Genomic DNA, 13,461 nt, shown 5'->3' with positions numbered 1-13,461 from the left:
GGGGGCCGAGCTGGCTGCGCGGGCCTCTGAGAACTTTGTGCCGCGCGGGCCTCGGCAGTCTGGTTTCTAAGGTCCTTCCCTCCGCAGCGGAGTTTGGGACGCAGGGACGCGTCCTTAGACCGAGTGAGTTCTGAGTTCAGACCAAGACTGGCAGGTGGTCCCAGGTGAGCCGGACCAAGACCTACGGGTACTCCTGAAGTCAGCCTTGCTGAGTGTACCTGGCCAGCAGGCGCGTGGTGGTGGTGCACAAGGGGATGTCATCCCCTTCAGGGTTTTGTTATGCCGGAGAGAGGACAGGCACTGGGCTGGGGACCAGCAGCTGTTGGGTTACACTCTTTTCAGGGACCTCCTTTGCACACTGGAGATGTGGTCTTCTTGAGTGGGGTTTGGCAGATACTTATGAAAGGCCAGTTGCAGACCTGGGTGGGTGCTGTGTGTGGCCTGGCATCCTGTTGAGGGGTCAGCTCAAAAGTGCAGATGCCCTGTGCAGTACCATATGTTAAGGGTCAAGGGTTCTCATGGCCCTTGATGCCTGGACAGAGGAGAGGCCTTCCTAACTACAAGGGGGCATCTCCCTCTGGGCCTCAGTTCCCTCTGAGGCAGGTGACGTCTGCTTTGCTGGCTGCTTCAGCCTCAGGCACATAAGTGCTCCAAGGTGTCAGTTCCCTTTCCCTTGCTGGGACAGGAACCTAGAGAACCTGAAGATGGTACTTCCTCCCTTGCAGCACAGTACCTGCCATGGTGTTGTCACTTACAACATGACTAGACAAGGTGGCCGGATCTGCTCAGAATTCACCTTGTTTGCCTTGCAGGTTCTTCTGTTAGGAGCGGCTCTTATCTGGGAGGATGATGGTATTTAACAACCATTGCCTCAGATCATTGTGAGGCTCTGTGTCTCACAGGGATCTGCTAGACAGGCACTGACATCATCCTTAGTCCATTGGTGAGGAAGCTGAGGAACATAGCTTACTCTAGCCCACATAGCAGTAAAGTATAGAGCAGGGGTTTGAGCCCAGGCAGTGTGGCTCTGGGGTTCATTTTTTTCCCCTTGTGGTACTGGGATCAAGCCCTGGCCTTGTGCATATTAGGCAACTGCTCTGCCACTGAGCTACATCTCTAGCCCTGAGTTCCCATTCTCACACAGAGCCCATGCTGCTGTTTCAGACTGATCTGTTTGACAGACTCACTGAAGACATTCCAGTCGTACTGTTACTGTGTCAGACTTTGTCTCCTGTAGCACATGTAACAGGTTTTCATTTTTTGTGAGCCTGAGTGTTTATAAAATCATTTTGTTTCTTGTTAAATAAAGTCATTCTACATTTGGCCATCCAGGATCTTGCTGCAATACCCACCTGCTGCACAGTGTCTTTGTTACTAGTGAAGTTGTCCATGTTAGTCCTGGAAGGGGGGGCAGGTGTGGATGCAGTTTGAAGAGTGAGGGTTTGCTTTCAGGTAGGCCTGCATGAGCTTCAGGCAGTCAGTGTTACATTTTCTTCCCTCCTTCCAAGTGCATGCAGAGCCGTCGGACACTTGGGTTTTCCATCTTAACAAGCAATGTTCTTTAATGTTTAGAGAGTGCCACTTGACTCTTAGCTTGTCTTCTCCACAATTCTGGCAGTGCTAGCAAATGAGACTTAGATAGTTCTTAAAACTTCCCAGCAGCTCAGGAAGCTGAGGCAGGAGGATCACTGGTTCAAAGCCAGCCTCAGCAACTTAGCCCTGTCTCAAAATAAAAAGGATTGGGGATGTGGCTCAGTGGTAAAGTGCCCTTGGGTTCAATCCTGGGTACCAAAAAACAAAACAAAACAACTTGATTGACTTTCAAGTCTCCTTGCATTTGGCTAATTGAAATTATGGTGTTCTTTATTTCGATGAGGATGTTTTTGTGCTCTCTGTAAAGAGGGAGAGAAACTGGTGTCAGTCATCTTGCTGTGGCAGTGGAAGGGTGCCTGGGGTAGATGCATTGGTGACTTTGCTAGGATGGAGCTGACATTGTGTTCGTGAGTTGCAGCATCTTAGAGTTGTGGGGGGACCTGGGGAAGCTCATACTGGGCCTCTGGGCCACCATTTGCTCTGGCCTCTAGTCTTTGCTTGTGAAATAGGTTATTGTGTTCTGTTTGAAACAAGTTACCATGGCATCAGGAACCATCAAGTGAGGTCCGATGTAGGAAAAGATCCCTGAATACCGAGGCTGTCCCAGTCATTACTGTACTTCTATTTGGTGGGTGCAGACTCCTTTTTTTTTTTTTTAAAGAGAGAGAGAAGAGAGAGAGAGAGAGAGAGAATTTTTTTAATATTTATTTTTCAGTTTTCGGTGGACACAATATTTTTATTTTATGTGGTGCTGAGGATTGAACCCAGCGCCCCACGCATGCCAGGCAGGCGCGTTACTGCTTGAGCCACATCCCCAGCCCTGAGACTTCTGATTTAGTTTGCAGCACTGTGAAGGGTAAAGTTTAGTTCCAAAACTTAGTGTATTTTATGGCTGATTTATAACCTTATCAAGACTGAAAGTATTTGAATGTGACTACTAAAAATACTTAAATCCTAAGAGTATTTTAGGTTCTAATTTGACATAAATGCAGTTTCCTACAGTAAGTAATTTGTTGCTGTGATTTTTTTTTTTTTTTTAAGAATTTTTTTTTTTTTTTAAATATTTATTTTTTAGTATTTGGCGGACACAACATCTTTGTCTGTATGTGGTGCTGAGGATCGAACCCGGGCCGCACGCATGCCAGGCGAGCGCGCTACCGCTTGAGCCACATCCCCAGCCCCTTGCTGTGATTTTTTTGCGAGGAAGTTTCATCTCTGGGTGTCACTGCTGGTTGGGCTCAAGTCCCAATGTGGGAGTGAGTCTCCCATAGGCCCCTACTTGGCTCTTATTAACAAACGTGATTCAGTGGTTCATTGTGCTTCCGTAAACTTTACGACACTTCCCTTTCCTTCAGGAAAGAACATGGGATAACTTGATAGAATTTCAAAGCATGCAGGTCAGAGCGTCTGGTAGGACAAACACTGCTGTCCCTGAGTTGGGCTCAGTAGTGGAGATGACCTCCAGAAGGGACCAGATTCAAGAATGCATGTGTATGGACTGTGCTCTGTGTGTGTGTGTGGGGGGGGGGCGGGGGTATAGGATTGAACCCAGGGGATACTCTACCACTGAGCCACACCCCCAGTCCTTTTTATTGTCTATTTTGGGACAGGGTTTTGCCCAAGCTGGCCTGGAACTTGCATCCTCCTGCACAGTCTCCTGGGTTGCCTGGTGTTTTTTTTTTTTTTTAAATATTTATTTTTTAGTTTTCGGTGGACACAACATCTTTGTATGTGGTGCTGAGGATTGAACCTGGGCCACACGCATGCCGGGCGAGCACGCTACCGCCTCAGCCACATCCCCAGCCCCAATTGCCTGGTGTTTTGTGTGTCTCTTTCTCTTTGCTTACCTTCTCTCTTTTTCTTTTTCTTTTCTTTTTTAAAGCAGCATACCTGTTTGGTTAATTTTGAGAAACCTACTCTGGGCTTCGTAGCCCAAGCCTGAGAAATTCTGGTGTAGCTGGGAAGGGTGCCCACCTGTTGTGGACTGATTATGCCTGGCCCCGGCCTGGGCCTGCTGGCCTGGTACTGGGGTCTGGGACTCTGTCCCTGATGCTGAGGCATGTCTGGGAGGGTCCCAGGGGCTCTTGGTTGGTCTCTGGACACAGGGCCGGAGCTCAGACCTCCCCATGGGTGGTGCTCAGATAGCAGTTGTTCCAGGTGGCATGGGGTGCTCTTGGGGAACGTGACAGGGAGGAGGAGGGTCTTGGGGAGGCTGTTCCGTAATATGCAGAGGCAGCTGTGGGAGGAATGGCAGTGCTGGCGTGCAGGTACACAGCTGGCTGGGTTCACTGAATCAAAGAAGGCCGGGTCAAGGGCTGCTCCTGCGACAGGGCCAGCTGGTGCCACTGTGCTCGACCAGAAATGATGTCTATTGCTGTTTAAAACTTAAGTGAATGTCTGATCTGGTGGCCAGGCCAGAACACCCTGGAGAAGCATTGACGGCAGCAGGTGTCAGACGTGAGCTGGGGCATGGAGTCATTCCAGAAACGGTGGGTGTCCTCACTCCTGAGTGTGCGCTGGCACAGCAGCCTTTGCCAGTGACTTGTGGCAGAACCAGTAGGGTTAATAGTTACTGTCGCCCTGAGAGGTGTCAGGCAGGTCGGGGAGACAGGAAGGAGGGAGAGGGGCCCTGGGGCTGTGGCACTGGCTCCAGCTCTGCAGCAGGCTGGCTGGGCCTTGGTGGACAGCTCCTGAGTCAGTGTGGGAGGCTGTCATCTGGCTTCTCATCAGGAAACTGAGGAACTGTGTAGCAAGTGTAGGTGCCCAGCCAGGTGGCCTGCAAGCCCAGGCTTCCTGTGGTTATGTGGCCGTGGCTTGTCTGCAGAGAGTTCCAGGCAGTCCTGGGACCTTTGGTTGCACAGTCCTGGGACCTCTGGTTGGGTCAGAACCCTTTTTGGATCAAGGCCCCTTTGATAAATTGATGAATAGTCTGAGTCATCTTTCGGGGGGAGAAAAAAATCACCAACAGAATTTAGCAGTTTTTTCTTTTTTCTTGATTGGAGGCCTGCAGTGGGGGGGAGATTTGTGGGTTTCCCTGACCTTGGTCTGAACACCACCCCTGAAGTGCTCAGGAAGTACAGCTGGGCGAGACTTGGGCAGGGCTGATGTTAGGATGATAAGTTTCTCAACACAGTAAAACCGGTCAGGGGACCAGCAGTGTGGAGTTGGGCAAGATAACAAGAAGGCCCTGGATGGAGGCCATAGAGAGAGAAGCTGACGAAAGGGCAAGGGTGTCCAGGAGCCCTGCAGGACAGCAGCCTTTCACCTGGTCACGGGCTTGGAGGTGTGCAGTGGCTGCTGGGGCAGAGCTGCACACGAGAAGTCCTGCGAGGGGCAGACTGACCGAGTCTGCCGGCTGCGGGTGCCGTCCAGAGCCACGCAACCACTCCCTCGGGCACGTTTGGATGGCTTTTCCTGTTGCATGATGATGAGGTTGACTAAAGCAGACACATGTGGATGAAGAGCTGTGCTCACCTGTGTGTGGACGACCTGTGCTGGATCGGAAGCGGGGACACGCTCTGGCACCTGCTCTTCAGTACTGAGCAGTTTGATCAATTTGGGGACAGCAATCGAGGGACTCTGGCCTGGACAGTGGTCTTGAGACTCCCCTCAGGGCCAGCTGCTGCCCGGGAACCCTGCTGGGCTGGCCCTTTGCCTGCCTCGGCAAGGCCACACTGCAAATGTGGAGCACGGTGGGCCGCGGGCGAGTGGTGCAGTGTTTCTCTTCCTGTTTCTTGTGAGAATCTAAGTCCCTGTTGGTGGCTGATCAACTTGCCTGGCTGGTGCCTTCAGTTAGCAGGCGGCCACTTTTGTGTCCGCACCTGTTTCTTAGTGTGGAGAGCTGACGTCTGGCCTGCAGTCAGGCAGCCCACTCGGTGAGGAGCCAGTACAGCTCCTGACTGGGAAGACCACCCTAGACATGGCCGGGCAGAGCCAGAGAGCCTGGCTTGTGTTTGTCCTGCCCCGAGGAAAGAGCAGTATCATGGCACTTCTCACGCATTTGGACTTAACTATGTTTAGCCTATGGATGAGGGATAGGTGTTCAGAAAAGTTCACTCAGTTCTTCACCCCGCTCACCCGCCTGACTCCAGGACTCAGTGTGCTTGGGCAGAGTGGTGCCACATGCGGTCTCAGCAGTGGTGATCTGTTGCCAACCACACACACGTCCTTTGAAAAAAGACCGAGCAGGGATTGTTTATGGGATCCTTAATTCATACAATTTCTGTAAAAAAGCTTTCCCAGCAATGGACTTCCCAGGCCCCCTCCTTCCCAGGCCCCAGAGGGCATGCTACAGTGAGCCGAGGGGTGGGAGCCTGGGCAGGTTTGGAGTGAGGATGAAGGCCGCTGGCCTGACTGTCCTCTGTCACATCCTGTCACACGCACTGGTCTTGAGGCCGTCAGTGTGGGTGGCATGTTGAGCAGCCCTGCTGCCACCTCCTGGCACAGGCCTGTATGTAAGTGGGTCTGGGAAGTCCCCTGCTCCAATTGCTGCCTGGCTTTTTTCCTCCTGCCTTTTGAGGCCACTGAGCCATCTGTGGCTGACCTCAGCACTCAGGAGGAGACACTGTGGTGGCGAGCCGTGCTGCGGCAAGGCTGTTGGCATCCTGACGCAGGATGGTGCCCGAGGCGAGCACAGGTGTGGATGTGTCTGCACAGAGTGTCTTGTTGTACTGCTCGTGTACTTTAAAGTTATGGAATAGAACGTGTGCTATTTGGAATAATTTAAATTTAGAACTAATATTTAGCCTCAAACGTGACTTTCGCACATTTACATTGTTTGTATTCTTGTCTGGCATGAGAATTCTTCCAGGTTGCCTCACTTGCCTGCTTTTGATAGAGTAGAATCCTCACAGGATTGGGCTTCTTAGTGATTGACAATGGTGGTCACTGGTCCCTGGCTCTTTTTTATTTTCGTACTGGGGATTGAAACCAGGGGTTTAATCACTGAGCCACACCCCCAGTCCTTTTTATTTTTTATTTTGAGACTGGGTCTCACTGAGTTGCTGAGGCTGGCTTTGAACTTGCAATTCTCCTGCCTCAGCCTCCCGGGTCACTGGGATTACAGGCATGGCCACAATGCCTGGCTGGCCCCTGGCTCTTGCTCACTCACTGCCCAACTGCTGGATCTGCTTCTGTAAGGACAGTGTGAGGATGCCTCTGTCAGGCTGCAGTATGAGCATTCATAAGGTGCTAGGACATTTGGGGCTTGGTTGGGCCACATACTGGTGGGAGAGGGACAGCAGAGCGGGCACCTTCAAGAGGGTACAGTGGTGGCAATTTGCAAGGGGGTGGGCATTTTGTGGGAGTGGGAACAGTGGTGGTGTGGCTGCAGTGAGGGTGGGCTTGGGGACCATGTGGAAGGAAGAAGCCCCCTTCCCTGGCTAGAGTGGCCCCTGGGGAGGGACAAGAATAGGAGGACACCCTTGCAAGTTTCCTGTTTTTTCTGTGGACCTAGAAAAGGATAATGCTGACCAGAAAGAGCTGACTAAAGAAAAACAAACCCTGCAGCCCTTTCCCGAGGCTCTGTCCTGCGGGTTGTTTCTGAAAGGGAGCTGAAGCTCATGGCGCACTCCAGAGCCACTGGCTGGCTTCCCAGCTGCTCACCCCACATCCTCAGCTTTGCAGAGGGTGAGCCCTGGGGCCAGTCTTTCCTTCCCCAGCTGCAGAGCCTCGACTCTGGGTGCTGAACCATTGAGCCACAGCCCCCAGCCACCTGTGGTGTTCTGGCCTGACTCAGGGGGTCAGGAATCAGAGATACCCCAGAGCTGTGAGCTTCTGGGCAGCTGAGGCCTGTGTGCTGAACCAGGCCTCCGAGAATCCAGGGGTGGGTAGCTGTGAAGAAGGACTGAGGACCAGCCAGGATGGGTAGTCTGCTGGCTGGCCCAGGGCCTCTATGGACTCTCTGTTGTTTGTCAGGGCCCAACCAGTAGAGGCTTCCCAGGAGTGTGCCATGCTCCTGCCCAGGGCCCATGGGCTTCCATCTCCTGAGGGTAAGGAAGCTACAGGGGCCTGGCCTGTGGCAGTTGGTGGTCTGTGCCCCTCATGGGGCCTGGTGACGTGAGGAAGGCATGGAACACCTGCTGGTAGGTGCATCCTTTGCTGGCAGCCACAGGCAGAGCATCTGGGCTGCCTGGGAAGCCTGTAGGGGAAGGCCTCCGAGGCCCATGGTCACTGCTGAACCCTGTGGTCCACATGCCGCAGCAATACCAGTGTCGCCATAGTATGGGTAGCAGAGTAGCATCTCACACCTTCATTCAAAAACTTTCCATAAGTTTCGATTGATTTACCTCTAACATTAGGACTTTTTTGGTGCTGGGGTTTGATCCCTAGGCCTCACCCAGGCTAAGCAGATGTTTTACCACTGAGTTACATCCTAGTTTCTTTTTTTTTTTTTTCTTTCAGTTTTTCACATAGGATCTCGCTAAGTTGCCCAGGCTGGTCTGGAACTTGCCATCCTCCTGCCTTAGCCTCCTGAGACCCTGGGATGACAGGTGTGGCTGCCGCCCCTGACAATGTGCTTTTCCTTGTTTGAATCCTGATGTTTGTTGATGTCTTTTTTAGGTAGCTTTTTGAAGGTGTAGTTGCATGTAAACAAACTGCACGTTTGAGGCACACAGTCAGACGTCATGCACCTCATGATGTGCGTAACGGCTTCACATGCGCGTGGTCCTGTGTGCAAGCTGGAGAAGCCAGGCTCAGCCAGGACAGTGGCGCTCTCCCTAGTGTTCTGCGCTCTTTCCTTCACGGCTTGTGTGCTGGAAGACCCGCTCTGTGCTCTAAGGCTGAGGAGTGGGTGCTGCCGATTGTGTTTCCTGGTGTGCTTGACAGGATCCTTTTCTCACTTCCATGTGTTGGTAGGCAAAGGGGCCAAACCCAGAGCTGGCACTCTTGGTAGGGCGGCAGGGAACCCCCAGGTTTGAGGGCAAGGTGGCGGGCCCTGTGGGCCTGGGGCCTTCCCAACCGGCATTGTCTGAGCGTCCTCATTGACTCACTGATGTCCTTCTAAAGAGCAAAGTCCCCAAAGCTATTACTGGGTTATTTTGACACAGTTTTCCATTTATTTATAGCCACTTGGTTCTAGCTTCTGATGACTTTGAGCAGAACTTCCTGAGATGGGCTGGAGCCTGATGGCCTCACGTAGCTCGTCCTCTCGAGCTCTCTGCGTCTTCCCAGAGCAGTGTTTCATGTCTGCCTGTACACGTGGATGACGATTTTCAAACGTACCCCTTCCGTCTTCTGGCAGGGAGTGCTTCCTCTCCCTGATACTGTTGGAAGAGTTGTGTGTCTGTTGTGGGATCGCATGCTTTGTGTCTTTCCTCACATGTGGTTGAGATTGATTTCTAGAGTGCTGAATAGCTATTTAAATCTGTTTTGAAACTACATCCTTCTAGAAGCTAAGTATGCCAAAATGTTTCTCCCCTCAGATCTCCTGTGTCTGCTGGGTTTTTACCGAGAAGTTTGTAGTGCAGAGTTGCTTGTGCTGTGCATGTAGCTCAGCTAAGATGATCCAGTAGGAAGAGCACACCCAGGCAGTGACGGAGCCTGGCCACTGAAGGATGAACGGGGAGGAAGAGTTCTTTGATGCCGTCACAGGTGAGTTGAAAGAAAAACTGGCTCAGAAACCGCAGGGTGTGCAGGCATCTGTGGGATCCAGAGGGTGGGTCTGGCCTTTGGGAGGTGGTCTGGCATGTTCCGGAGGCCGGAGACCCGCTCTTAGGAAACACGTGGTATTCTGTCTCGGACGTGGGAAACTTGGACTTTGAGTCTTGGAAGACAGCATGGCAGCGCAGTGGGGTGTGAAGTCTTTGGAAGAGCTTCCTGGTGATACTGGTTTTCTTTGGAACTAGAATGAGGCGGTCAGTCTTTTAATGTTATTTATACTTAATGATCAAAAACTGCTGGCGTCATGAGCATGTCTGGCTTTGAGCTGCTCGGAGTGTGCCACAGAGCAGCCCTCTGCTCTCCAGAGGCTCTCCTGGCCTCTCAGGTCAGCTGCGCGTGGAGTGACAGCCTTATGTTCATCCCCTTCCTCTGTCCCTTGGGTCAGCGGGAATATCACTCCATCCTTTCTGTGAAGGTCTACTGCCAATTGGGAGGGACTTCGACCTCAGCTAAGAACACAAACACAATGGTGGGAGGACTGAGCAGGCCAGGTTGTGGCTGCAGTCCCTAGAAGCTCTGTGAGGCTACCACCTACAGGGGTCACCCTGGTGGAAGCAGCTACCCCAGCCTGGCTGAGGCCTCTGCCGTGCCTCGTCCTCGTGCACCCTGGGCTCTGTGGAGGTGGCAGCCGACCAGGCTGTGCTCCTGCATCTGGCAGCCAGTTGTTTAGGGCCTCACTGAGCCTATGCTGAGGCTGGCCTTGAACTTGCAATCCTCCTGCCTCAGCCTTCCAAGTCCCTGGGATTACAGGTGTGTGCCACCAAGCTTGGCTTGACTTGCTCTCATCTAAAACCTTTGGAAAAAGGGACACTGAGCTTCTTATCATCTTCCAAGGTGAAATTGTGGTCATTTTTCTTAATTTTGTGGCTGAAATTGCCTGTTGCGTGTGCTCCTGGAGATGTGCTCCAGGCCCTTCGGCCTGCACTCCCTTCCGCCGTCCTCCGGGGCAAAGTCCCTCTCTGCAGAGGGGTCACTGGGCTGTCACACCCGCTCACTACCTGGCCCTCCCCTGGGAAGCTGTGCCTGTCACAGAGAGGCTGACTTGGTGTCCCTCCTCACCCAGGAATCTCTTGGGAAGTCCCCACACCTTAGGACACGTTTGGCAAAATCCTCTGAATGCTTCTGAGCTCTTCTATAGTCTGTCTCATTTCCCCAGAAACAGCGTCAGTCCCATGTGAGGCTGAATGGTTCCTCCCTCCCTGTGGCACAGCAGCTCAGAGGCTGCTCCACAGCAGTGTTTCTCTGTGTGTCCCCACGTTGAGTGGCCCATGACCTTGATTGCTTGAGAGGCAGACTTTATTATTCCAAATGTATCACTTAAAAGCTGTATAAGAGGAGCTGGGTGTGGTGAGCTAGGCATGGTGGCTCACACCTCATCCCAGCAACTCAGGAGGCTGAGGCAGGAGGGTCCCATGTTCGAGGCCAGCCTCAGCAACTTAATAAGATCCTGTCTCAAAAGAAAAAGTAAAAAGGGCTGCGATGTGGCTCATGGTAGAGCCCTTGGGTTCAATCCCCAGTACCAAAGAAAAAAGGAAGACCCATAAAAGTCCCTCTGGGTGGCTGGGTTACAGCTCAGTGGCAGAGCACTTGTGTAGCAGGTGCAAGGCCCTGGGTTAATCCCCAGCTCTGGGAAAACAAAACACAAAACCTGTAAGCCGCTGGTGGTGTGCTAGTGGGGGCGGGATCTGGGGAGTGGCTTTCCCATCCTCCACATCCACATCCATCCAAATGACTCTTCTGCTTGTCTTGCACAGGCTTTGATTCTGATAACTCTTCTGGGGAATTTTCAGAGGCAAATCAGAAGGTCACTGGGAGGATCGACTTGGACTCCAGCAACAGCTCAAGGACTGGGAAAAGTGGGGAGAGGCCCCCTCGAGAGAATGGGGTTCAGAAGCACAGGTATGTGGTCTCCGTGCACTGTTTCAGAGTTGTCCACAGTGTATCTGTCGTCCTTCCCAGAACTCGCCGCAGTGCCCCCATGGGTCTCATGGGGGTCCAGCTAGAGGGGCAGCCCACCTGCAGGCTCTAGGCCTTCCTCCAATAGCTGCTGCTGTCTGGCCAGCCTGTGCCACAGAGGCATGACACCTCTCTGCTTGGTCCTGGAAACCAGAGGACAACAGTGTTTGACCAGTGGTCCCTTCCAGTGGAGTCCTTGCCCAGGATCCACATGGCCTGGCGTGACTTGGGCCTTGCTGACTTCCTCTTGTCTGTGTCCTACTGAGCTACATTGGCTGGTATCCCCATGGGGACAGCAGGGGCTGGGTCAGCTGGCTGTGACATGACCATATTTCACCCTCCTGCCAACACGTTCATGTTTGCACAGTGGTTCTGGGGCCAGCGGCCCTCACCAGCAGGCTTCAGTGCCTCAGGAGAGGCGAGACCCTGGGTAGATAGCAGCCCTCAGGTGGCAGTGGGTCCTGAGGCGTGCTGACTACAGGGCCTCCAGCCTCACCCTGGCCTCTTTTCTGAGCATGCCCCAGGTGCCTCCCTCTCTTCACCCTTCATTTGTGTGCTCAGCTGTCAGTAGGGCGCCTCTGCTGCGCTGGGTGTCAGAGCAGCCATACCCTCTGGACCCCGCCCTTCCCTCTGCACCGCGCCCTGTGGCCATTCTCCAGCAGTTAGCCCGATGCTCTTGCTCCCTGCCTCAGACACCCTGTGCTGATACTTTGGCCTCTTTAGATGCATCCTGGCCCCTCAGTTCGCCTGCCTCTGCTGTGCCAGTCCACTTGGTGCACCTCTTACACCTCTCATCTCTTCCTGCCATGTGCAGCGGCACTTCTCAAAGTCAGACCTAAAGGCACCACCTCCGCCTTCCTTCAGCTCACGCCACATCGTCCTGAGTGGCTCAGAACAGCAGCCCTTTGCCTGTGGACTGTCTTCTCTGGACACTGGTGCTCTCAGCATGAGGGCCAGTATCCTCCCACCTCCTGTCCTCAGGCTGGCTGTACACTGCTCCAGCTCTGCTCCTCGGGCCCCACACACAGGGTCCTTTTTTGTGGTCTTGGGTCCATCTAGCCCTGCCCTTGCCCGACGGGTGTCCACTCTGCTCCTGGCTTAGGCCCTCCCCTCCCCTGCATGTCTCAGTTTCCGTTCTTCATCCCCATCTCACAAGGGCTCCTGTCCCTGGGCATGCTCTGACCCGTGCAGCATGTGCCCCTCCTGTGGGGCCCTCACTGCGTGCCGTGCCGTGCCGTGTCTTGCCGTGCCAAGGCTGTTGGTAATGAGCTCAGAGGGGCGATGAGGGGCCAGCTTCCAGCAGCCTGGCCACCTTGCCCAGTCGGCCTTGGTTTCCATTTCCTTTTTGCCTCACAGTTGCTCCCCCTTCTTCCTCTTTTTTTTTTTAATATTTATTTTTTAGATGTGGTTGGACACGATACCTTTATTTATTTGTTTGTTTGTTTATTTATTTACTTATTTACTTAAAAATTTTTTTTAGATGTCCATGAGCCTTTATTTTGTTTATTTATTTATATGCGGTGCTGGGAATCCAACCCAGGGCCTCACACTGCTAGGCAAGTGCTCTACCACTGAGCCAAACCCCAACCCATTCCCTTCTTCCTCTTGCCACTTGAAATAAGCAGTGTGCCCTAAAAGAGCTGCCCAATGTGCCTTCCCCGTGCCACCGTGGGCGAGGACTGGGTCCTGGAGACCAGAGGACAACAGTGTTTGACCAGTGGTCCCTTCCAGTGGAGTCCTTGCCTGAGGGCTGGGGCCCCCGTTGGGATTCCTCTGCTCCTTCAGAGCAGCCACCATGAAATGGGAACTTCACTGAAGAATGCTGGGGTGGCCTCTTGGGGCTGAGGGTGGTGGCAGGGTCCCCAGGCGTGCTCCCTGGCACCTCTTTGTGCCCGTACTCTGCGGCACCCTGCCTGAGGCATGCGGCTACCCAACATTCAAAGGCAGTTCCAACAGGTGGAGACGGGCGCATGCAGCTCGCATCCTGAGAGGGCCACCCATGAGCAAGAGCTGGGTTAAAGACGGGGGTGCAGGTGTGCCGCAGCCCGGCTGGCTGCAGCAAAATAACCGGGGGATGACGAATAACTTGTGTAGATTGATACAGCAGGAGTGGGAGCCGTTTATTGCAGGACAGGAGCAGTATTTATACATTCCACACAGCTTATCTAATTAGCATAAACTAGATACATCAGTCAACCAATAAGGAATCTCCACACTTAATGGCTTGCTTTTGTTACTTCTCAAACCACT

At 53.1% G+C, this 13,461-nt stretch overlaps 1 protein-coding gene across 6 annotated transcripts in view; it reads left to right on the top strand.

Annotated features, from left to right (window-relative positions):
* Window positions 1-140: 140 nt before the first annotated feature.
* The window catches only part of Osbpl2 (oxysterol binding protein like 2), a 34,249-nt gene continuing 20,928 nt past the window's right edge, over window positions 141-13,461 (top strand). For 2 of the 6 annotated variants that reach the window (XM_048810704.1, XM_015478642.2), the window contains exons 1-3: window positions 8,006-8,084; window positions 9,018-9,186; window positions 11,010-11,154. In XM_048810704.1, the coding sequence (XP_048666661.1) occupies window positions 9,150-9,186; window positions 11,010-11,154 (182 nt within the window). In that variant the 5' untranslated portion in view covers window positions 8,006-8,084; window positions 9,018-9,149. Of the gene's footprint in view, window positions 165-8,005; window positions 8,085-9,017; window positions 9,187-11,009; window positions 11,155-13,461 lie in introns of those variants that run through there. The other 4 variants (XM_015478626.2, XM_015478634.2, XM_015478619.2 and 1 more) reach the window with 4 other exon arrangements.

Source organism: Marmota marmota, unplaced genomic scaffold (genome assembly GCF_001458135.2).
Source record: "Marmota marmota marmota unplaced genomic scaffold, marMar, whole genome shotgun sequence".
NCBI lineage: Eukaryota > Metazoa > Chordata > Mammalia > Rodentia > Sciuridae > Marmota > Marmota marmota.
The sequence above is the reverse complement of the archived record's forward strand: the minus strand, read 5'-3'. Positions and strand labels throughout refer to the sequence as shown.